The sequence below is a fragment of the Telmatherina bonti genome (genome assembly GCF_933228915.1).
Source record: "Telmatherina bonti genome assembly, chromosome: 21".
Classification (NCBI taxonomy): Eukaryota; Metazoa; Chordata; class Actinopteri; order Atheriniformes; family Telmatherinidae; genus Telmatherina; species Telmatherina bonti.
This window is the reverse complement of record NC_136630.1, coordinates 14,661,723-14,684,008: the sequence shown is the minus strand read 5'-3', so window position 1 is coordinate 14,684,008 and position 22,286 is coordinate 14,661,723. Positions and strand designations below refer to the sequence as shown.

General features: G+C 37.9%; 2 protein-coding genes across 2 annotated transcripts; one reads left to right on the top strand and one right to left on the bottom strand.

Annotated features, from left to right (window-relative positions):
- Positions 1 to 803: 803 nt before the first annotated feature.
- gpam (glycerol-3-phosphate acyltransferase, mitochondrial) lies at positions 804 to 11,474 on the bottom strand (the record flags this gene model as incomplete). The annotated part of the gene is made up of 13 exons (XM_079261216.1): positions 11,335 to 11,474; positions 9,316 to 9,443; positions 9,033 to 9,152; positions 8,534 to 8,607; positions 7,903 to 8,016; positions 7,507 to 7,656; positions 7,304 to 7,403; positions 6,298 to 6,434; positions 5,307 to 5,406; positions 3,163 to 3,375; positions 2,828 to 2,941; positions 2,615 to 2,700; positions 804 to 1,014 (listed from the first exon to the last, which is right to left on the bottom strand). Exons 2-13 carry the CDS (start codon positions 9,397 to 9,399, stop codon positions 804 to 806), a joined length of 1,503 nt encoding a protein of 500 aa, XP_079117342.1. The 5' UTR covers positions 9,400 to 9,443; positions 11,335 to 11,474.
- Positions 11,475 to 13,276: 1,802 nt separating this feature from the next.
- LOC306771247 (large ribosomal subunit protein eL19-like) lies at positions 13,277 to 15,618 on the top strand. The gene is made up of 6 exons (XM_079260370.1): positions 13,277 to 13,323; positions 14,221 to 14,327; positions 14,630 to 14,752; positions 15,008 to 15,128; positions 15,216 to 15,326; positions 15,429 to 15,618. Exons 1-6 carry the CDS (start codon positions 13,319 to 13,321, stop codon positions 15,553 to 15,555), a joined length of 594 nt encoding a protein of 197 aa, XP_079116496.1. The 5' UTR covers positions 13,277 to 13,318; the 3' UTR covers positions 15,556 to 15,618.
- The last annotated feature ends 6,668 nt before the right edge of the window (positions 15,619 to 22,286 follow it).

Sequence of the window (22,286 nt, the reverse complement as noted above, 5' to 3'; positions counted from 1 at the left end):
AGCACTTTAAAGAGGAACATTAAAACTTTAAAATCTTAAAGAAATAATTCCCCTTCAAGAGAGCACCTTGTCACACACAGTAGCAAAGGAAGACTGCTTTCTTATTAGTTCTAAATATCTGACAAAACCAGACACACATCTGCCTCAACCGGTGAGGAGATTTTTTAAACAAGCTATATAACAGGTTCATCTACATCTAAAATTATTTTATGGACAATAATATTTGTGACCTTGCTCCAAATGAAAACAGAGTCAAGGTGACTCAAGACCGTTCAGTTAACCGATAACACAACGCAGAGATAAAAAGATGATGCGCATGCCGAGAACAAAGGTTACTAGAGTTTATCTCAAGCATGGTGCGCATGTAGAGGAGCACAACATTAGTGAACACTAAAACTGGTACTGCATTCTTCCCCCTCTTCTGTTTCTGTCCTCCCCTTCTCCCTATTGGCTGAAAACAACATGCCATCCAGCTGGATGCTTTGTGATTGGACGAGCTCTTGAAAAAAAAAAAAAAAGAAAAAAAAAAGGGCTAGCGTAGGAGAATGCAGCTGAATGAGCTGGGGAGAACCGGTTTCTGTGGTGTTACCCCAGGGCAAAGCACCCTGAGTGATGTGGAGCGGATAGTCTGATGCTGTGCTGTGTTGTATTTCAATTAATCGAGGGAGGATGACGGATAGTATTTCATGTTTGTTTCCTTTAAAACCAGGTGCAACTTTAACCAAAAGATAAAAGGAGATTCTAATATGGAAAATAAGTTATAGGGAAAAAAAACTAAACAAAAACACAAAATAACACTGGTTTCAATAAATGACAAAAGATTTCTTGGCAAGGCTCAGAGTGACTGTGACTGCATTGGGTGCAGCGATTCTGCAGTATGTAAGGGGTGTGAATTTCTTACTGAAGAGAACATGTTTGGCCAGGTTGGTAATAAGTTGCCGTCTAAAGAGTTCATCGGGCAACTCTCTGTCCATCTGCTCCTCATCTTGTACTTCAAACAGCTGCGCATCAGGTCTGGAAGAAGAGGAAGAAGATGTTTTAACATGGCGTGATCTGTGCATACTTTGAGGCTGTTGTTAAACAGTTGCAGCTCATTTCTCTAACTCATTTCCTTCTTTTCTTTACACTGAACAGGAACTTTAAAAAACTCAAGGAGGGACTTATCGTTCAAGTAGATTCCTCTGGGTTAACATCTCATTTGCAATCTAAGCAAATAATATTGGTTAAAGTTTAACACAATGTGATTAGAAAATATACATTTAAAAGATACACATAGAAAAGAGCTAAAATGTAAAAGTTTGTCGAGAGTCAAAAATTGAAAACCAGAAATATGAAAGGAGTCAATCAGTTATTAAATAATAGTTAAAGAAACAATAACAACTGGAAACAGAATGGCAAGAGTCTTTTCCTCTCCTGTGATTTTATGTTGTCTTCATGCTGCAACTGGCATGTTAAACTAATTTCAGCAAAAGTAAATGCTCAAATGTAAACATTAATCAACATGGCCTTTTGACTGTGAAGCTGCATCTTTCACAGGTTTTGTTTTCTTTTATTTACTAATTTATGTTGATATGTCTTAACCAACCGTACCACAGTACAGATACCAAAAGCAATCCAGCATGCAAACTCAAACCGTATGCAATTCCCTTTGTGTGGAGTGTTTCTTAATCCCCTCTGATGGCACACTGTGCGAACTCATGACCTCCAACATGCTGGGAGAGATGCAGCTGTCCTTGTCAAAGTACACTATGACCGTCTCACTTTTATTAAGAAGGAACAGCTTTGAACTGGAGTAACCCCAGCAAGTGCAAATCAAGAGCTCATTCTCAGATGTCAAATGACAGACACTGATGTGAAGCACCAGGAGGGAGGAATTAAGTTTGGACACGAGGGTTGTTACATCAAAGGGGTCCATTTACACCAGTCTTTCTGATTATACAATCCTAGTCCATTTGCTTGGAAAGTCTGCTTCATTTGGGGAATTGCGAATGCGGAAACAAATTCAGATTCAGATTAAAGTTACAGACTCAGTTTGCCCACAAATGCGGATATCAATCTGCTTCATGCGAACCAAATACAGGAAATGGACTACAAAGCAAAGTGCAGTGTGGGTTTAGTGCACCCAAAACACGTTTGGGGTGTTAGGCGGCCCTGGACAGGAGGCTTATAGTCACATGTGGAATAACTCGGTGACAGTTTTATTAGAAATATGATCAACCCAAGAATGTTTGGATGTGATGCAGCACTATGAATAGCTGTTAAAGAGACTAAAGCTGTCCTGCATTTCTTCTTCTTCGTTGTGCATCTGGTCTTCCCCTTCTGTAATTTTTGGAGCAGCACCACCTCTGGCATTCTCGCGTCTGGAGTGGAACATGTCATCTAAAAGGTCAATTCATTTGAGTAGTGCCGTGTGAACGCAGTGGCGGGCCAGAGGAATGTTGCATCCCCAAATCCCCAACTGAACCGAGTTTAGCGGACGATCCTGGTATAAATGCACCCCTACGACTGTGAGACATCTGGTTTGTGCATGAGCGCAGGACAGAGCTAGACATTGTCTAGCTGTGAACCAGGAGTGTGTGTGTCTGCATGTATGTGTGTGTGTGTTTGTACTTACTGTGCAGAAATAATGGTGGGCATCAAAGTGTTTTCTAGGGACACTGGTGGTGGAATGTGATGGCTTTTCTGGGTATCCAGATACTCCTACATGTAAAACAAAACCAAAGTGATAACTGCAGTGATGACAGAATTTCTTAAAAGTTCTGCCTTATAATCAAACCTTCCTAATTTTATTCTTAAATTTTATATAAGTGAATCTGTCATCATTTACCTTTAGGGAGAAGGGCTGGTTAAAATCAACACGAACACAACCATAGTTTTTTCTCAGCATCCTGAACACTCCACACGCTATTCCCCACAAACTCTCATTCTTTTTGGGCTTTCCCTGAGTGACAAAGGATTGGGCAGAATTTAGGCTTAATTAATCTTTTTAAAAGCATTTATAACATCATAATCAGTCTAAAAAGCACAGGTTTTGTCAAGGTTACATTTTTTTGTGGCTAAAAGTATGTTTTTTGCTTTAATACTTTTGTTAAAAAGTCACCTCACGTTCTATTAAGTGGCTCTAAAACACACCAAATCAGCAGATATTATCTAGGAGCTTACCAGTTGTTCGCTGTTGTAGTTACCCTCAAGAATGCGGTCATAGGAGATGCCAACTGGCACCACCAGTACATCCCCGATGGCCCCAGTGAACAGTGTCTCAACCACGATGGACAACATCCCTGCACGTGCTGGAGATGGCTTACCGCTGCGGGAACGAGTACCCTCTAGGTAGACCTCCAAAAATTGCTGCTGCCGCAACAATTCCTCAGTGTACTGAAGACAGAAACGAAAGGAGAGGTTCATGTGAAAAAAGTGGGATGAAGGTGAATGAAATAAAGGTTCTATTCCGAGTCAAAAGTGACACTTTGAAGGTGATTTTTTTTTTCTTTTTTTTCTTGAACCAAGATTTACTCTATGATTGTGTGACAGTTGAGTTCTGGGGTATACAGTCCCAATGAAAGACAAAAATGAGTGGCGACAACCTTTGAGCTCTCATACATAAGGCAGGGAATGATGCACCTGCAGGTAGCCATGCTGTGCAACAATATCCGTCTGAATATAGTCTATATACAGCAGTCTGTTGCTATGCTGACACATTTTTGTCCTGAAATAGACCAGAGACAGTGGGACACAGTTCAAGCTGTTAACAGAACATATATCTCACTTCTAAAGCAATGTTTGGCGCTTTTTTTCCCCTACTCATAGTTCAGGATGCAGAGTAATGCAGTGTGTGTGTGTGTGTGTGTGTGTGTGTGTGTGTATATGTATATATATATATATATATATATATATATATATATATATATATATATATATATATATATTTATTCCGATATATATATATTTATTCCGATTTATTCCGAGTCAAATATATATATTTGACTCGGAATAAATCTTATCTTCTGGCAAATCATCTCACCACAGCCACAGCAAACACAAGTCTGCAAAGTAAAATATTCTTGTTGCAACTGGATAAATTGTACAGTAGCTCATCATTTCCAGAAGCTTCCTATGCGTCAAGCTGATAACTCTTATCTTAAGGACGCAACACAGTGGACTTGATGGCAACACATATCCAGACTTGTGGTGTCTCTATTGTAACCTACTCTCAAGAACAAACTATCAGTACTGTGCAACTTGGTTTAGTAAATTCACTTCTTTAAAATCCAACTATGATATTTCAAAGTACATTAATAGTGTTTTTACTTTTCAGGCATAAATAAAGAAGTTCTTGATGACAAAGCGAGAATATTTGCAATATAAGTGTTTCACAACAGTTCTCTTGTATATTTACAGACAGAAATCTGCTGATTTGAGTTCTCATGCTTTAAATAAAAAAGGCTTGGATTTAGGAATAAACTAAATTAGTCTTTCATTTTTAAGCAGTCTATCAATCCATAAAGCCCAAATCAGAAAGACTTCAATTGCCATTTAAAAATCCCTGTACACTGTGTAGAATCAAAACAGCTTTAAATGGCTTCATTATTATCATTGCTGTCAAGGTCATGTATGCTTTGGTTTGTCTGTCTGAAAGCAACATGACTCAAAAAGTTATGGAAAGATATTGATTACATCACAGATGAAAAAATGAATAAGGGATAAAATTTTGCGGGAGATCTGGATCAAAACCTGGATCCAGGAATGGCAAAATGATTTTTACAATGGGGAGATACTGATTATTGACAAACTAGTGCTTCTAACTCAAAAATAATGTCAACAATCACTGGTAAAAGAGTACAGCAGCCTGGTAAGCTCAGAGTCCACAAGTTCCTTAAGGCAAAGCATTAAAAGAGAAGATGCAATGCTTAACCCTTTCACCATCAGGGCTCCGCGCCCGGGCTTTTTTCATGGATTTTTTAAATAGAAATTCTGTTTGACATTTTATATTTCCATACTACTGCCCATGACAGGTCGCCAGCTCCGATCAGTCAGTAGCATTGAAATATGGTATCAAAAAAGGTATCAATGCTTTTCTGATATAATAAAGAAAAATGATTAGGGGTTAAACCCCCATCTTTAGATCAGTGTCAATAACTTTTAATGCACTAAAAAAGTTCATTGCAAGACAAAAAATTCCTATCACCACCCAAAATACAAGACTCAGACACTTGTTCACTCCAGTGAAGGAGAAAAAACAAATTGACCAGAGAATAAAAACATGAAGGACACTGGCTACTGGTCTTAAAATATAAACAGTCTCTTACTGCATGTAGAAGTGATCGGTACAAAATGTCTTTCTTTCCATCTCCGGTCTCCTCCATTTTTCTTCGTATGAAGAATCCTCCAAGTTTACGGATCAAAATGCTGAAAAATGTACGTACACACACACACACACGTACACACACACGTACACACACACACACACACACACACACACACACACACACACACACACACACACACGACAGCTTTTATGATTTCTGTACTTAACTTTCAATGTCGATTTATAACACCATTTTATTAAAAATACTTTTTAACTCTATAAACAAATATATGTTTATAAAAATCTAGAATCAAATAACAATGGATGAGACCAGAGAAGAGCAGATACACTGGAATACAACCAAGAAGCTTGTTATTTTCCTTTATACTTCATCAGGTTTTTTTTCCCATCTATCTTTACTCTAGTGGAACAAGATATCTTAACCTTGGTATCTGTCTGTCTGTCTGTCTTTAATAATTCCCCAAAACACTGACTACAGTAACTGCTGTTTGATCTAAAAATGCTTTCATCTCCAGCACACAGTGTTATGGTATTGTATTATGGCAACTCCTTTGAGAAATTAAGATAATTTTCTATAACTCTCCCTAAATTAAACATTTTCTTGTGTACTTTTTGCATTTAAAAAGCTTATTTTCTCTGTGTTTGTCCTTCTATTTGTGCAAATATTTTCACAACTCAAATGTTCAAAGTAAAGGTTGATGTTTTATGGTGATACTTATGTGGTCTCTATGATAAGTATAAAACCAGTATAAAATTCCTGATGGCTCTTTGAAGCAGATTGATTTCAATCTGCTCTAAAAGTGATTTATTTTCTATTCATATCATTTGTTTTTTATTCTAGTCTGACCTATTAATTTCGAGAGAGCACATCAATGCACACAACTAGTGTGGACAATTAGATATAATGGCAACGTGTTGGACTGGTTCTGCATTGTAAGATCAAACTACACAATGGCTTTGTGGCTGTTTACCTGAGGATAGGGATGCTTAGGTTGTTTCCAGCAGCGATGTGTGGGGCTTTGATGTTATGACAAAACAGGATCAGCGTGATCAGCAGATAGTCGATGTGGGATTTGTGAACAGGGAGAAAGACCATGGGCAAATTTTGCTGTTAAAAAAAATAAATAAAATAACACACAATTTCAATTAAAAGAAAAAAAACCCCAAATTTTCTTGTCTACTTTAAAGACGCATTAGGGAACTTTCCAAACTTAAAACTCTTTATTTGTTGGCGTAGTGATATCTATTATGTGCATTTCCAGACTCATTGCTGCCCAGCAGTGCCCTGAAGTTAAAAAACTGTGCTACTGCACTACACGACTTTTTAATTTGGGACACCGTGTGACGTTGCAGCTGAGTTTCACTTTATGCACAGTGTAACATGCTAGCAAGCGGATATTAAACACACTGGCCGTTCTGAATGTGTGCTGTGGCTAATTCAGCAAAGAAATGCAAGAAGACACTATTGGAGAAAAAGAGGAATAGAAAGAAAGGGACAGAGCAAGAGATAAGACAAGACTCAAGATAAGACTGTCTTTTGTTGCAGGTAGGTCATAGTACAGGTGAAAGCCAAACTAGCCATCAACAGGGGTCTAATAGAAAATTTGGGGCACTGAGAAAATGGTAAAGTTTTTTTAGTGCATTTTTAAAAAATTAAAACTGATTTGTTGCAGCAGAACAACAAGCCTTTTGATTCATTTAGTTCACAGCCAATTTTAAGAACCTTACCAAAATGTAATATGCATCAGTGCATGTGTAACATTGTATACACAAACACAGTTTTAGACCTTTAAACTTTTAAAGCCTTTATGATGAACAGTATGATACAGTGTAATAGAGCTAATATGGAGCACATAGTGGTGCGAATATACATAAAAATAAGCAACCAAAACTATGAAACACATTGTGTCATTTCTGTTAAGCGGTTCATGCTGTCAATGTCTAGGTCACCATATTGTGTACGTTGCTGCCACTGACCTCTGTAGCGGCTTTCTTGACCATTTCCAGCTGTCCTTTGTGAATCTGGATGCTCCAGAAAAAACCATTAAATAGCCTCAGCAGCACCCATCCTGTTAGCCTGAATAAAAAAGGCAAAGATCAGTTTTCCACGATAAAAGAAGTACAAAGAAGATGTTCCACTAGCTTGGGTCAAGAAATTGACAAGGAAACAATACTGATACCTGATGAAGGGTGGTGAAATGTTGGCCACCATCACTTGGAGGAAGGCCCTGGCTTTCTGCTTCACTTTACTGACAGCCTTGTGCTCCTGGCCAGGTTTGCTGGCTGGAGCTTCCAAATCAGTGGCTACTTTCAAAATAGCTGTTTCTACCCTGTCATCAACAAAAACAGCAATGACAAAAAAGGCTACATCCTTAAGCTGACAAACACACTGAAAACATCCAGGGTATGTTTCTCACTTTCATTTCTTTACATTCCCTTTATCTTCAGCTATACTTGATTTTATTGCCTCAGTGTAACAACAGTAACCCTGCTTAGGACTCGGCTTGTGCTCTCTGAAGTCCGTGATGGGAAAAACATTCCTGTAAATGTTTTTTTAATTCCTTATTTACTCTTACCTGTTGCTGTTTAGCACATTGTCCACCACGTTCCTTGTGAACATGTCCTTGTTGACATCTCTCTCCATGACAAACAGCACATAACTCAACCTTCGCGCCAACCAGCCTCGCTGTCTGCTCAAAGATAAAAACACACACATGATCTTAGGGCTACCACTAATTCAAATAAATAAAAATAGACTACATTAATAAAGAGATCTCTCCTTTTTAGTTTTGAGCATGTAGGGAAATAGTCTTAACACACAAAAAGCAAAAGAAAAAAAACAATGTGATTTGCATCAACAACATGTTTATCTTGTTTTGGGGTTAAGGCATTGTTGTGTCTTACTCAGTTTTTCTCGCTAAGGTCAGTTACTGGATGCACGTGTGTGGTGTTCACTGACAAGCACTTTAAATTATTCATCCATCTATCTTTCCCCCGTTTCACAGATCTGCCCTTTTGACTTTTAAGCCATTCATTATACAGTGAGTAAGAAGCCTAGCAGCTGCCTGAACTGTGTTTATTATGTAGTTTCATGTGGTTTCAAAAGTTCAATTTGTTCCTCTTTCCAAGCCGAGGAGCTGCTCAAAACTAAATTTAGTAAAAGTGATCTGATACATTGATAAAGGAAGTAGATTTGATGGTGTTTACCTAGTGTGAGTCTCGTTGATGTAGATGACGTTGCGTAGCCCCAAAGAAGGAATACTGGGGTTGAAGAGTCGATCCTGAAAATAAAAACCAAAAATAAATTCAAACAATGAGAAAGATGCCAAAGAAATGACTTAATTGGTCACTAGTCTGATCTAACTTTTGCACGAGTGCACTTCAACACGATTATTGGAGTATTTATTAATTATTCTGATATTGCATTCTTCTGAGTACTTATTTTAGTCTTGCTTTAGAAAACTTGTAGAACCTTTACAAGGGGAAATATTAAGGCCAGATTTTGATGCATCTTTAAGAGAAATTCCAAACAGGATTTAGAAAACAACTTTTACAAATCTGGTATTCATCTAAACAATAACACAATAATTCAAACAACCATTCTTTCATTTTAAACTTTAACACGCGAGAAAATAATACTGCAGAAGTGACTAGAGTTCAGCAAACGAGCTCAGGTTAGAAATAATTAGCTGCAGAGTAACTTTACCCAGCTCTGCGGTGTGCAGGAGTGACAGCATCGGCCGACGAAGGGCCTCTTTCTGTTCAGCAAGCCTTCCTTCCACGTGCTGGCAACAGAGCGCAGGACTGAGGGGCTGGTGCTGCGGTCCTTATAACAAAGCCACACAAAAAACTCAATTAGGACAAAAGCATAGCACATAAAAGGGAATGTTCAAAAGAACACATGCCGGCTAAAACAAGCTTACTACCTTTGATCTGAACAGATGTGTAATGCTGGTCCTGCTGTAATAAAAAATGAATTTGTCACTTACGGAGTCCTCATTGGGATGTTTCCAGCGATTACACCACTGTTCTCCATTGTTGACCTGCAGCAACAAGGCATCTGACAGCTCCATAGCTTCTGCTGCCCTTTCTTCTGCCTTCAGACCACGCACACACACTGATGACAAGTTTCAAAGACACACAAACATCATACAGTCGCATTTTCAATTATCTGACAATAATTACTCAAGGAAACATGGACTTCATTATGTTGTAAACTAGAACATTGTTAAATATCTTTAATAATTCCCATAGGCTAGATTGAGCATTTTATCAGAAAATTATTGCAGATTGAGAGTGAAATAGAATTTCAAACTTCTACTGTACTTTTTGACAAATATCCTATATCTTTAATCAGTATTTTTTAGTTCAATTATAACTGAAAGTAATCCAAAACCTTGTTAAAAAAAAAAAAAAAAAAAAGTCAAATCCTGAATGGTAACAAATTAATCATGATTTCAGGTCAAACTGCTCTAATGTGATCAGGAAGTTGATTCAGTTGAGCTATCTGAATAGGCTGTCCAAACCTAAGAGATAAAATTTTGATAAAATATCAATTTCTACTTGAATAAATGTGCATCAAACAACTCTGATAAAACTAATGTAAACAGCCATTTGAAGGTTTTGTGATAAGCATGTGGTTATTATCATGACATTTAATAAACTTTTCAGAGAATAGAAAATGTACTGTTAATACAGTTGAATTTGGAAATGAGTTTAAGTGAGCTACTTTGTGAATGAATGATCCATCCTGAACCAATGCAACTTCATCTTTCTATGAATGAGACGGCGATATGGTAGCATGTGTAAACCACTAGTCAAAAATGTTCCATTGCATTAATTGTATTCTGAGCCACACTCCTTTAAGGTGTTGTGATCACAGTAGGTGGCCGACAGACACAAGGGAAACTGGGTTTTCAAAGAGGTCATTGACCGAGAGTCCTCCAGCTGATGGGGTGACTTTACTGGAAGCAAACCAGAGAAGCCGAAGGATGAGAAGACGGAAAGATTGGGTAACGTGAAAGAAGACATCCTGCAGCATTAGCATTTTTTAATGTAGGCACCTAGGGTAGTCAGCACAGAAATATTTATGTTGATTGCTATAGTTAGGACTTTTTAAATACAGTTTTTAAGCACACAAAACCCATGATCATATCTTGGATTTGACCTTTTAAAATGAAAGGATAACCAAAACAGAAATATAGCATGCTAATAAGTACATTTCCTTATTAGACATAGGTTGTTCCACCATAAAAAATCTGTAAAGACAACATACTGACATACAGTCAATGTACGTGACCAGGTTAATCCGTCTGAAACTCTTCAAGCTGTCTGCGATAACCAGGTCAAATGGGAGAAGTCTTTGTGACAGATGGGCAGCGCAGATAGATAACTAGTACAGCAGACAACAATAGCACAGAACCAGGATCTGTTGTCTGGCTTCGGTATGCTGTAACGCCGTTTTGTTTAGCTGAAGCCGCAAACATCCTTACAGCATCTGCTTAGAGAGCTTCTGCTTGAGCAGAAATGTTACAGCATGTCCTCAGTTTCCACCGGCACGGTGCGAGGCTTGCTGCTGAGCCTTGAGAGGCAAATCTCAGGACTTAAGGGGCTCACAATGGAGTCCTTTTTTTTAAAAAATTTATCCTGGGGTAAACTAAATACCTTAATAGGCAAAGAGTGAGCACTGGATTATTTTATGTCGGTGAGAAACAAGAGGAAGATGCGGGACCCCCTCCTACTCTCAGGGTTCCTTTTGATATCAATGTCAATGTAAAGTTTAGCGGCCAATTTCAGGTTATACTATGAAAAACAACCCCTATGTGATGCACCTCTCAGCGGGCACAACTATGTCAACAGGGAGGTACAGGCTGTTGTTACAATACAGTTATTGTTGCTTTGACAAAGCACGAGCCGCGCGGCTTACAGTGACTTCAACACTTGCGCTGTAGCTGCTAGCATCAACGTTAGCTTCCTAGCTGGGCTCGCGAGAATTAAATATCACTTACCTTGAATATTGTTTTACGCTGACTCATATCTAAAAGAAAAAAATAAATAAATAAGCTCTTCAACAAAATAACCGGTAAGTCGCCGCGTGTGTTAGCGCGCTCCGACCGCGCACGAGCTCCGCTCACCTTTAAGGAATGGCCGGCACCGCTCTGACAGACGGAGATGTGTGACAAGGGGCTGTACCACTCGTGGTTGTTTGGGCACACTCAGTAACCAGCTGGCGGCCCAAAGCAGTCCTCGCAACAGCCAGTAGAGGTCAGACAGGCTCCAGCCTCACCAAGCGCTGACTCCGTGGACCATGGACGGAATACTGAACAGGCCTGCTGGGCAGGAGCCCAGATCCAGGGGCGCCACCAGGAATTTGGGGCCCTATGAAAGACAATGGCATAGACACCCCATCACTTGATCGCTAATTTTACATTTTTGATTTTGCTTCAATTGCTTCAAGTTGACTAAATAAATAAATAAATAAATAAATAAAGCTTTTCATGGGACTAATAAAGATCCAGGGCTGTGTTTAACCCGTCTATGGTTTAACCCTTTATGGAGCAAGTGACTATTTTTTATCACTTTGTTTCCTTTCATATTCTGCATGAAACTTTTTTTGTTTTTTTTTGTTAATGTAACAACAGAATGGAGGTTTTGGTTCATACCAGAAGGACCAATTTTTCGGTTAAAATTTCTAATTGGAAGTTATTTCTTTGAGTGCCCTATAAAACACCAGTTCTCGAGGGCTGGTATCCAGCAGGTTTTTGTTGTCTCCATGCTCCAACACACCTGACCGAAATCCAAGAAGCTGCTGAATCCATTTGATTTGAATCAGCTGTGTTGGTAGAAGGAAACAACAAAAACCTGCTGAATACCGGCCCTTTAGGAATGGGGTTTAACACCCCTGCTATAAACGGTGAAATCACAGTGCATACATCAAACTAGGTTATTTTTGTATAAATGGTTTATCAGTTTATATTAGTGCTATATTTTATTACAACCTTTGAAAAAAGTGTTTATTAATTCTAAAGAAAATTTAATGATTTTCTAGTATGGTTTGTACATCTTTTTGGGCCCCGATCAAGTCATGGGGCCCTTATAATCTTCCTAACTTCCCCCCCATATGGCGCCTCTGGCCCAGAGTTCACCAGAGATGCTTTCGAATAACAAAGGACTTTCCAGTGAATGGAGAAATGGTCAAAACTAACTCAAATGAACCATTAATTATTGTTAAAAACTTTAACTTCAAGCAACAAAATTGACTAAAAGATGTAAAACATAAACTGCAAATGCACAAGAAATTGTTGAAAAGAAAAAAAAAACATTACAAATGAAATATACAAAGAATCTCAAAGTGGTTAAAAAAAAAAAGACCACAGTAGATACACAGAATATGCATTGTATTTAATAATCTATTCCAACTGATGTCTCTGTCCTTTTCCTTTGACTATGTAGCCAGAAAACAGAAACATTCATGCAATCATTCATCTCCAAAACTGTTCTGTAAAAAGCCCTTGTCTTCTTTTCTTTTCTTTTTTATATAACAGATTTTTTATTATGTTGGTAGACTACGTAGAAAAATAATTAAAGTGGTTTAGACAAACAGTTGCATTCATTTTTCCTTCTTTATTTATCCATTTGTTGCTTTTAAAACGAAACTAAACGGCAAGAAAATAATAATATTCATGAAAAATAACAGCGCGCCCCCGTGGTCAAATATGTGCACTGCGGTCCATTTTGTTGGACTGTACCACTGTGGAAGTGTGTTGGATCGATTTGTACATTCAGAAGAACTTAGACAGCTCATCTGGCTCAATTTAGCACTAGTAATTTGTATTTTACACTTTATTCGTTTAAATTTTTAGCCATTTACTAGAGTGTAGTTATTTTTATTTATTTGTCATAATCTCACAATGAAGTCACCCACAACTGTTCCCTTAATGGTAGGGACTCAATCGGTCTATTTCCTTCGTGTCTACCAAGCTAGGGGCATCCATGAGGTAAGCCGGATATTTGATAATGAATTTGACGGTTTTATCTTTAGCAGAGAGTTTGATATGTATACGAATTTGGTTTATAAGACTTTTTTTGATGTCTCGAGTTGTATTTAAAAGTAATTAGAGATGTATATATGAACTGAAATGCGTTTTGGGCCTGTGTTGGTAGGCTAACCATGCTAACCAAGATATGCCTCAACATGTTCTAGAAACCATTGCTGCTAGCTGTGTGACAGCAAAACCACTCAGTATTTGAGGATTTAATAATGCCAATCAAACAAACCAACGTGTGTTTTTAAATACGTTGACACATTTTACAGAGGTAATAATATCGTGTTTACTAATATGTTATCTCACGCTTTAGTTTTCAAACTGACCCGTTAAATTTTTCAGAAATGGGTTATTTCTTTCAACCACGAAGACGAATTAAACAGTTTGACAACACACTTTAGCAGTATGTCATATCCTGACAAGGTACACATAAGTTTTCATGTTGGTCACATTTGCAAGAGTCTCTGCACCTTGTTGCAAAAAAGGGGAAAAAATAAATAAAAAAAATACAAATCCATATTTAGTTTCAATTGGCCAAAATACCTGTTTTTGCTCTCATTTAGCTTTTTAAGAAAATATTGAGGTGGGAATTATGTAAGTGGTTTGGTTTGAATCTTTTTTCTTTGCATTTCTAATTTCCCCCACATTCTCATAAAATGAAAAATATGGCCAATTTCCAGATTATATATATATATATATATATATATATATATGTGTGTGTAAAACCTTGCTTTTCAGTGTCAAATATGTGTTTAATTCCATTTTTTTTTTTTTAAATAAAAGGGGGGGGGGGGGGGGGGGGCAGGGGGGATCAATAGCTGTGTTTTAACTTTTAATGTTGTCTTGCAGCATGCTCAGGCTCCAGAAGCGCTTGGCGTCCAGCGTCCTGCGCTGTGGCAAGAAGAAGGTGTGGTTGGACCCCAACGAAACCAATGAGATTGCAAATGCAAACTCTCGTGAGTCGCTTCCTTTGTAGTTCAGAGAGCTCTGTTTATAGCAGAAGTGTTCATAGTCAGTCCTTGAGGGCTGCAAGCTTTTGAAATATCCCTGTTCCAACACACCTGGCTTAAATTGAAGGGATCCAGCAGCCGATGACGTTCTCCACAATGACCGATTATTTCAGTCAGGTGTGTTGGAGCAGGTACATGGAAAAACCTGCAGAATTGTGGCGTTCAAGGACCAGACCTGGACATCCTTGGTTTACAGATTTGTCTCATTTCAGTCGTTTAACTTTTATATCACTGTGTTTGTGTTACAGGCCAGCAAATCCGAAAACTGGTGAAGGATGGTTTGATCATCAGGAAACCTGTGACGGTTCATTCCCGTGCTCGCTGCCGCAAGAACACGCTGGCACGCCGCAAGGGTCGTCACATGGGTTATGGTGAGTGATTTTCAGCTCATTGTTTCTTTCATACTTCTTCAATACAAGAACTTTCATTTTATTTTTTATGAACTCTATGACATTATCATAGTATTCATAGTGGTTGTCTTTTGTATCTTCTGATTAGTATAACAAAATGAAAGTGAGCAATATCAAATAACTGAAGTTGAGGATAAATTACAACCGTTGCTGTGTGCCTGTAGATTGTAATGCCCACATAACAGTATTATCATTTAAATTTTTCTTCTTTCCCAGGTAAGAGGAAGGGTACAGCCAATGCTCGTATGCCAGAGAAGTTGTCATGGATGCGGCGTATGAGAATCCTCCGTCGTCTTCTTCGTCGCTATAGGGAGTCTAAAAAAATTGACAGGCACATGTAAGTTTGTTTTTCTGCACAGCTCCTGATTAAAGCTTCTTTCTTTGTGATGTCCTGAGGTAAGGTGTGTGTCTTGCTGTCTTTCAGGTACCACAGTCTTTACCTGAAGGCCAAGGGTAATGTTTTCAAAAACAAGCGCATCTTGATGGAGCACATCCATAAACTGAAGGCTGATAAGGCTCGCAAGAAGCTTCTGGCGTAAGTTTAGTTCTGTTTTAGTTTGTCTCGGGGGCTGTATATTAACATTAGTTCACTGTGAAATGATTTTCTCACTGTTGACTCTGCTTTGCACACATCCAGTGACCAGGCTGAGGCTCGTCGTACAAAGACAAAGGAGGCCCGCAAACGTAGAGAGGAGCGTCTTCTGGCCAAGAAAGAAGAAATTATCAAGAACTTGTCAAAGGAAGAGGAAACTGCAAAGAAATGAGTTCGTATATAAAAAGTCTGTCAGGTTCAGCTTTTTGTTGTTAATAAATCTGGATAAAAGTGATTCTGTGGTTATTTCCTGGACTGATGTGAATGATTAATTTAGCCTCAGAGGAGCTGTTAGTCCTGATATTTAGTGATCTTATATTAAAGCAGTCCATGCTTGAAGAAATCATCATTAGGACTTGGTTCAAACGGGATCAGAATGAGGAAGGAAACAGTCTTAAGTGATTTTTAGTATGGCATGGTTGTTAGTGCCTGATTGGTTGGTCTGAGTATTTTATGAACTGCTGATCTATTGTATATTTTTATACGCAACCTCCAGAAGATGGTCTGAAAAAGAAAATACAGAGTGGCAGTGGCCCAGATGCTGTGGTCAGCGAATAGATGAGGAACAACAGACAGGCAGCAGAAACTCGAATTGTTGTTGCGTTGTAGAATACCATCTGAAAGCAGATGGGCCACAGTGATATAAGACCATACAGGGTGCCTCTTCTATCAGAACAGGAAACTAAAGCTACAATTTACAAAGGCCTTTTAAAATTGGACAATGGCAGAGTTCAGGGTAGTAGAGATGTAACAGTGTGGGAGACACTGGCATGCTTTGGGCCCCTTAGTTCTACCTGAACACTTAAATAATACAGTCTAAGTAGTGAGTAGTGTTGCTGACCATTTTCATCTTCATGATGGCACTGATCCAGTCTCCTGATGGCCTCTTCCAGCAGGATAATGCACAGCATATGACAAAGTTCAAATCACCTCCAGCTGGTTTATTGAACATAATTGTGACTTCAAAGTAGCAATGACCACAGTTTCAGTCTGCTTTGGGGTAAAGATGGATAGATCTGCTGCTAATGGGTGATGCTGTCATGTCAACGCCTTGCTAAACCAAGGAGAACCAAGAAACCAGTTATAATGGGGAAAACAAGGGGGGTCCAAACTGGAACTAGCAAAACTGGACCTAAAGAAGTTGCCAGTGAATGTATATTTTGAATTATGTCCAAAAAAAACACTTAGGCGAGTGTTTCTAGTTTCCAGCAGATGGCAGCAGAGCACCAAGTCGGCCATCTAGACTTCAGACTTTGCTGTGATCTGAGAACTGAAGAGTTTCGAGAGGCTCTGATTTGACAAACTAGGTCATGTTCACAATAACTTCTCACTAACCAGCTTTTTCCTAAGAAAAAAAAAAAACTAACCTATACATCCAAGTTATTTTGATACAATATTTTTCATGCGTTACACACAGAAAAACATTTTTTTCATATTCATAAAGTAAATGGTGGCAACAGTTGTGCCACTTTGCTAAAATAAATATTTCATTTGGCACTTTAAAAAAATATTCGTAACACTCATCAGTCTGCATGGGGAAAAGTTCACATGGTATTCAAGATGTTTACTGTTATATTTTGGACCAGGACCATGCATTGTAAATATTAGTAATACTAAAATAGAGCCCGTAGTGTGGTTTATCTGTCATGTATTACCAGAGCATTTTTGTTAAATCTGTTATTTTACAAAACTCAAAATCCATTTATTGGCTTGTTCTATGTTTCTGCAACCTGCTTTTCTTTCTTTTTGAATTAAAAAATAATTGAACAAAGAGTTAAGATTGTGATCACTACAGCTGATGGACTTCATAGAGGTATTTATGTTTTTCTATTAATAGATTTGTTTTTGCAGAATTCTTTTTTTTTGTTTTGTTTTTTGCCTTTCCTTTAGGAGAGTCACGTTGCAGCTGTTACTGCTTCACAACCACTGTCAGCCCAGTCAAACCTGTGCTTCTGGTTCAAATTATGGCAAAAGTTATATAGAGTCAAATAGGTATGAGAGAGAGAGTCATTATTCTTGGAGTAGATGTGTATCTGTAGCCAGCAGTTAGCTTATCTTGGCATTAAACACATTCATCAGACGGAGGAAGGAACATACCTATTAAAGTTTACTGTAATCTTACATGAATGGAGTATTTATCTTTGCCTTAGTGAACAAGATGTGAAATGCATGTGAAGTTTATTGGTTTTGCCTCTGAGTTAAACATCAGCCTTGACAAATTTGTCCAACACTGACACTTTAGTAAACTAGTAATTCCTATATCCTGTTTGGGCCTTGAATGACCTGATTTTTGATTCACAGTGAAGCAGATCCAACTGAGGTGTCTGCAGATAGCACAGATATGCTGCTGTGTATTTGTAATTTGGTATTTGTAGAAATGCAGGTTTAATGGTTAAAAGTCAGATTATTGAAAACAAATAACGATTAGCGAGTTCAGATAATTATAAATGGCACCATGCCTTCAACTGTAAGTCTTGCTGAGTCTTTATTGTTAATTATCAGGTGCAAAGCAAAAGGTACTGGTAGCAAAGGTCTAAAAATAAAAAGGAACACAAAAACACACACTATATGAAGTCTAGGTTGTAGCTTTTACTTTTTTTTTTTTTTTTTACACTAGCTTCAGGATAAAGAAAACTGTTCCCTATAATAGCGAGAAAAAAAACAACAAAAAACTACTGTCTGGACAAGACATCCAATCAGGCATTTTATTTATAATCAGTGTATGAAGATGCCGCTTGTTGTTTATAATTGGGACATACATGTGGATACTCACGTCTTAGCTGGTAAGTTACTAATTTGAAAAAAAATTGTTGATAGCATGCGACTATATAATAATGTGAAATTACAAAATGCTTATTCTATTGGTGTAAGAGGCTTTCCCCCTCAAAGAAAAGACCCTCCATTCACTGGTACAGTTTGGCTCAGACTGGCTTATCATGCATAAACAATGGGACATCTAAACTTTTAGACACTAGTCATGAATTGGGTTTCAAAAGGCCTCTCGCAGCTGAAAACAGCTTACACATCACAATGCATCTGCTTACCTTGGTAATCAAATTTCAGCGTAATGCCCAGCATCTTCAAGCACGCTGTGCTTCCACTAAACATTTCATTTACCTGCATGCACCCATTACCAAATGGCTCGCCAAAGACAAAACCATCCAAATAAATAAATGCAAGCACTGCAGAAGAACGTTGGCTTACTGGAGGAGAAAACAGTCTTCGTGCAGTGAGGCCATTTTGCAGCTCCGTTAATGTATTTCTTCATTACCACGAGACACTCCTATTTCCTGAAGCGTGAGCCTAATGGGATTAGATAAGCGGAAGAATATGAGCTGAAACGAAGCAGCGCTCTTTATTACATTTAGCCTTCAATCCAGGAAAGGCAAACAGAGCCCACTCAAGAGTTCTGGAGATGTTTCATAACAACTGAAATGAGAAGATGAAGATAATTAAAGAAAAGTTATATTTAAATCTAAAATTTCTTATCTTACAGGTTTGTAAATGACCCCAGTACTATCAGTCTGGTGATCTTCTTTATACCATGTAGGGCTGTGACTGGTCATGCTCCACTTTTCTCAGGTACAAAATGATTGTTTCTCTATTACAGGTTGACATGAGATTTTTCTGGATTCTCTTGGAGCTTAATAAATGTCAAGTGGTGACAGTAACATATGCACATAAAGAAGCACAAGAGAATCCATCCTCCCCTGAGAATCGTTCTTATCCATCTAGAATGTTTCAGTGTATCGAGCCAAATGTTCATCTCCAGCTATGAAAACAGGCATATCGTTCACTAAACCTGCATGACTGAACTTAGTACTTCCTAGAGTACTTTTCCTATAATATTTAAATCTATTCCATTTACTCAAGTTTCACTCAAATTACTTTCAATCCATATATTCAGATTTTCAATCAAGTTCAATTCAATACACACGCTTTATATCTATCTATCTATCTATCTATCTATCTATCTATCTATCTATCTATCTATCTATCTATCTATCTATCTATCTATCTATCTATCTATCTATCTATCTATCTATCTATCTATCTATCTATCTATCTATCTATCTATCTATCTATCTATCTATCTATCTATCTATCTATCTATCTATCTATCTGTCTATCTATACATATATATATATAGAGAAGTGAATGGCTTCTCTGGGTAGCCATCCATTCATATATAAATATACATGTGTGTGTGTGTGTGTGTGTGTGTGTGTGTATGTGTGTGTGTGTGAGAAAGAGTGTGATTAGCTGTGTATTATTGAACTTTAATGTTTTATGCTTGAGTATGTGAAGGTTTTATATATATTCAAAATTATTTTTTATTATATGAAGTACTTTGAGTTGCTTTTGTCTGAAAAGTGCTTCATAAAGTGTGATCACGTCATTGTTTTGGTTCATGCAGAATGTGATGCCACATCAGAAAGCATACTGGGAGGATTCTGTAGGTTTAATTTCCTCTTTCACATGAGATGATTAAAGGAAGGATTAGCAGTTCTCCCTGATACAGATCACAGATCAATCAGATAGACAATGCTGTCAGATGGGATTCAGATAAACACCTCAAACTTATACTTTGCTCTGCTACACATCTGCACGGCTTCACCCTCAGAATCTTATCTACATTCAGACACTGCAACGAAAAACATTGAACACTAAAGCAGTTTCAATGGATCCTGCAGAGTGCTAGCTGCAACCTTGTTTCAGGATATCAAAAAAGTAGTCAAACCTAAACAGCCAACAGATAGTAGTCAGTCGCAGTTCTTGAAAAGGGCACATCGACTGCACTCATCGTTTGGATTTTTCCAAGCTGCCGAAATGATTCATAGTGGCAGCTTTCTGTTCACATTTTGTTCAACCTCGGGCGACTGTCACCACTCTTCTGTTCTCTTGTACCACTTACACTGAATAAATACCATCCAGCAAGTGATTTTACTCCAGGCTAAATATACCTTCTGTGAAATGATCCTCTACACAACTGCTATGATCAAGTTCAAGTAAACTTACACATAGATCAAATCAAGAGCAGATCTATAGGAACATCAGCCACCTGCTATAGATTATTATTCATTTAATTAAGTCATGAAAAACAGTCATGTTTTACATCTTATTCTATATTTTGCGTTTACCCACCTCTAACGCCGCACTGACAGTTGTGAACCCTGCAGGTGCTGAATTGTTAATAATCATTCACAGATAAGAAAGATGTTCTCTGAAGAAACAAAAACAAGACAGCTTTTATTTTTGCCTGTTTTTCTATGTTGGTGTTGCTTTTCTTGCTGTGTCAGCCTCAGTACAGGTTGAGGCGGTTGCTGGGTAGTGAAGCATACAGAGATAGAGGTCAGGGTGTATCACGCACAGCAGACTGGCCTGTAAGATGATAAGGGATTTAATGCACACACAGCCTGACGCAGATTTGCAGAGGCTGTAATGGACACCATATGATGTTTGGATCGTAATGTTACCTGCAATGTCAAGATAAATTATACAGTCTTGAGAGGGTTTAAAAACTTTATGATATGTTTCCAAATGTCACAGCCCAAGGATTGCACTGTCTCTTTAGGTGCAGGTATTTATGACAAAAAACATTTTAATATATTCAAGATGATCTTCTGACAAGCACATATATTAAACCGTGCATTAAGATGTCAGTTTTGTGACGTCTCATTTTTCAAAATGTCTGCGTCTCTTTGCTTCATATCTGCTTACAGTCTTATTTAATATCTTAATCTTAGTACAAAATTATATCTGTACAACCACAAATATGGTTGTCAGTTAGGATTTGGAAAGGCAGGCACAACTTAAGAGCAGACCGAATGCCGAACAGAGCACAGGTAATCCTGCTGCTCCAGCAGAGACCTGGAAGTTTTGTGTGATAATAAATTAGTCAGATTGGCACATCCAATAAAAACTGTGTAATATGCTGAATAAAACTGTGCTCTGTTGCTGCATGATATGATAATACATTTACTTACTGTTGGAATTTCATGATCCTTAATGAATTTTATCTGTGGTTTAAAAAATCAAAAGAAGTAATCAAATTGTTTATAGAGAGGTTTTTAAATCCAGCTAATTTTAATCATCTGCTGAAAATAATAAGTCCAGGCGAGGTACAGTGTGGTGAAATAAAAGCAGACAGTGAGAAGGGAAAAACAGAAAAACAAGCCTCCAAGGCGTAGAGGGAAGTGAAGCAAAGAAAGAGTTGGAAAAAAAAGTCAGGACTCAGTGACAGATCAGTGAAGCTGAGGTTCAGAAAGAGGACAGCATACATCAGCAGACATCATTATAGTACAACCAGCAGACAGCACATCACAGTCTGCCAGCCAGATGTTTTCTCTTTTATGTTTATTCTTTTACTATTATTATTATTATTGGTTAAAGAGACAGACGATTACTTTAGACATGGGATTAGGGGTGTGCCAGTATGTGTGTGTAAATGATTATGTGTCTATTTGTTTTTTTTAAATTGTTGTTTTAATATATGTAAAGCACTTTGAGCTGCTTCTTGTATGAAAGATGCTGTACAAATAAACTTTGATTTGATTTGGTCAAATATACACCTGGATACCTGCTGCAGACAAATAGAAGTCTCCTCACACATCTTAAATGTTCAAATATAAAAATCATCCGCATGGATCGAAGTGAAATTAACAAAAACTTCTACATTAAAACTTCTGCAATGAACTGGCGACCTGTTTAGGGTGTACCCCGCCTCTCGCCCGAAAACTGCTGGGATAGGCTTCAGCTCCCCCGTGATCCTTGATCAGATTAAGCGGTTTAGATAATGAATGAATGAGTGATTCTACATTAAAAAGGTAAAAAAATAAATAAGCAAAAAACCTAACTTAGATAGAGCCAGCAGGATTAAAGAGGGACAAATGTCTCAGGAAT

Coding starts and splice junctions, on each gene's coding strand:
- LOC306771247 (XM_079260370.1), top strand. Junction 14,328..14,629: donor GATTGCAAATGCAAACTCTC/GTGAGTCGCTTC, acceptor TTTGTGTTACAG/GCCAGCAAATCCGAAAACTG. Junction 15,129..15,215: donor AAAAAAATTGACAGGCACAT/GTAAGTTTGTTT, acceptor GCTGTCTTTCAG/GTACCACAGTCTTTACCTGA.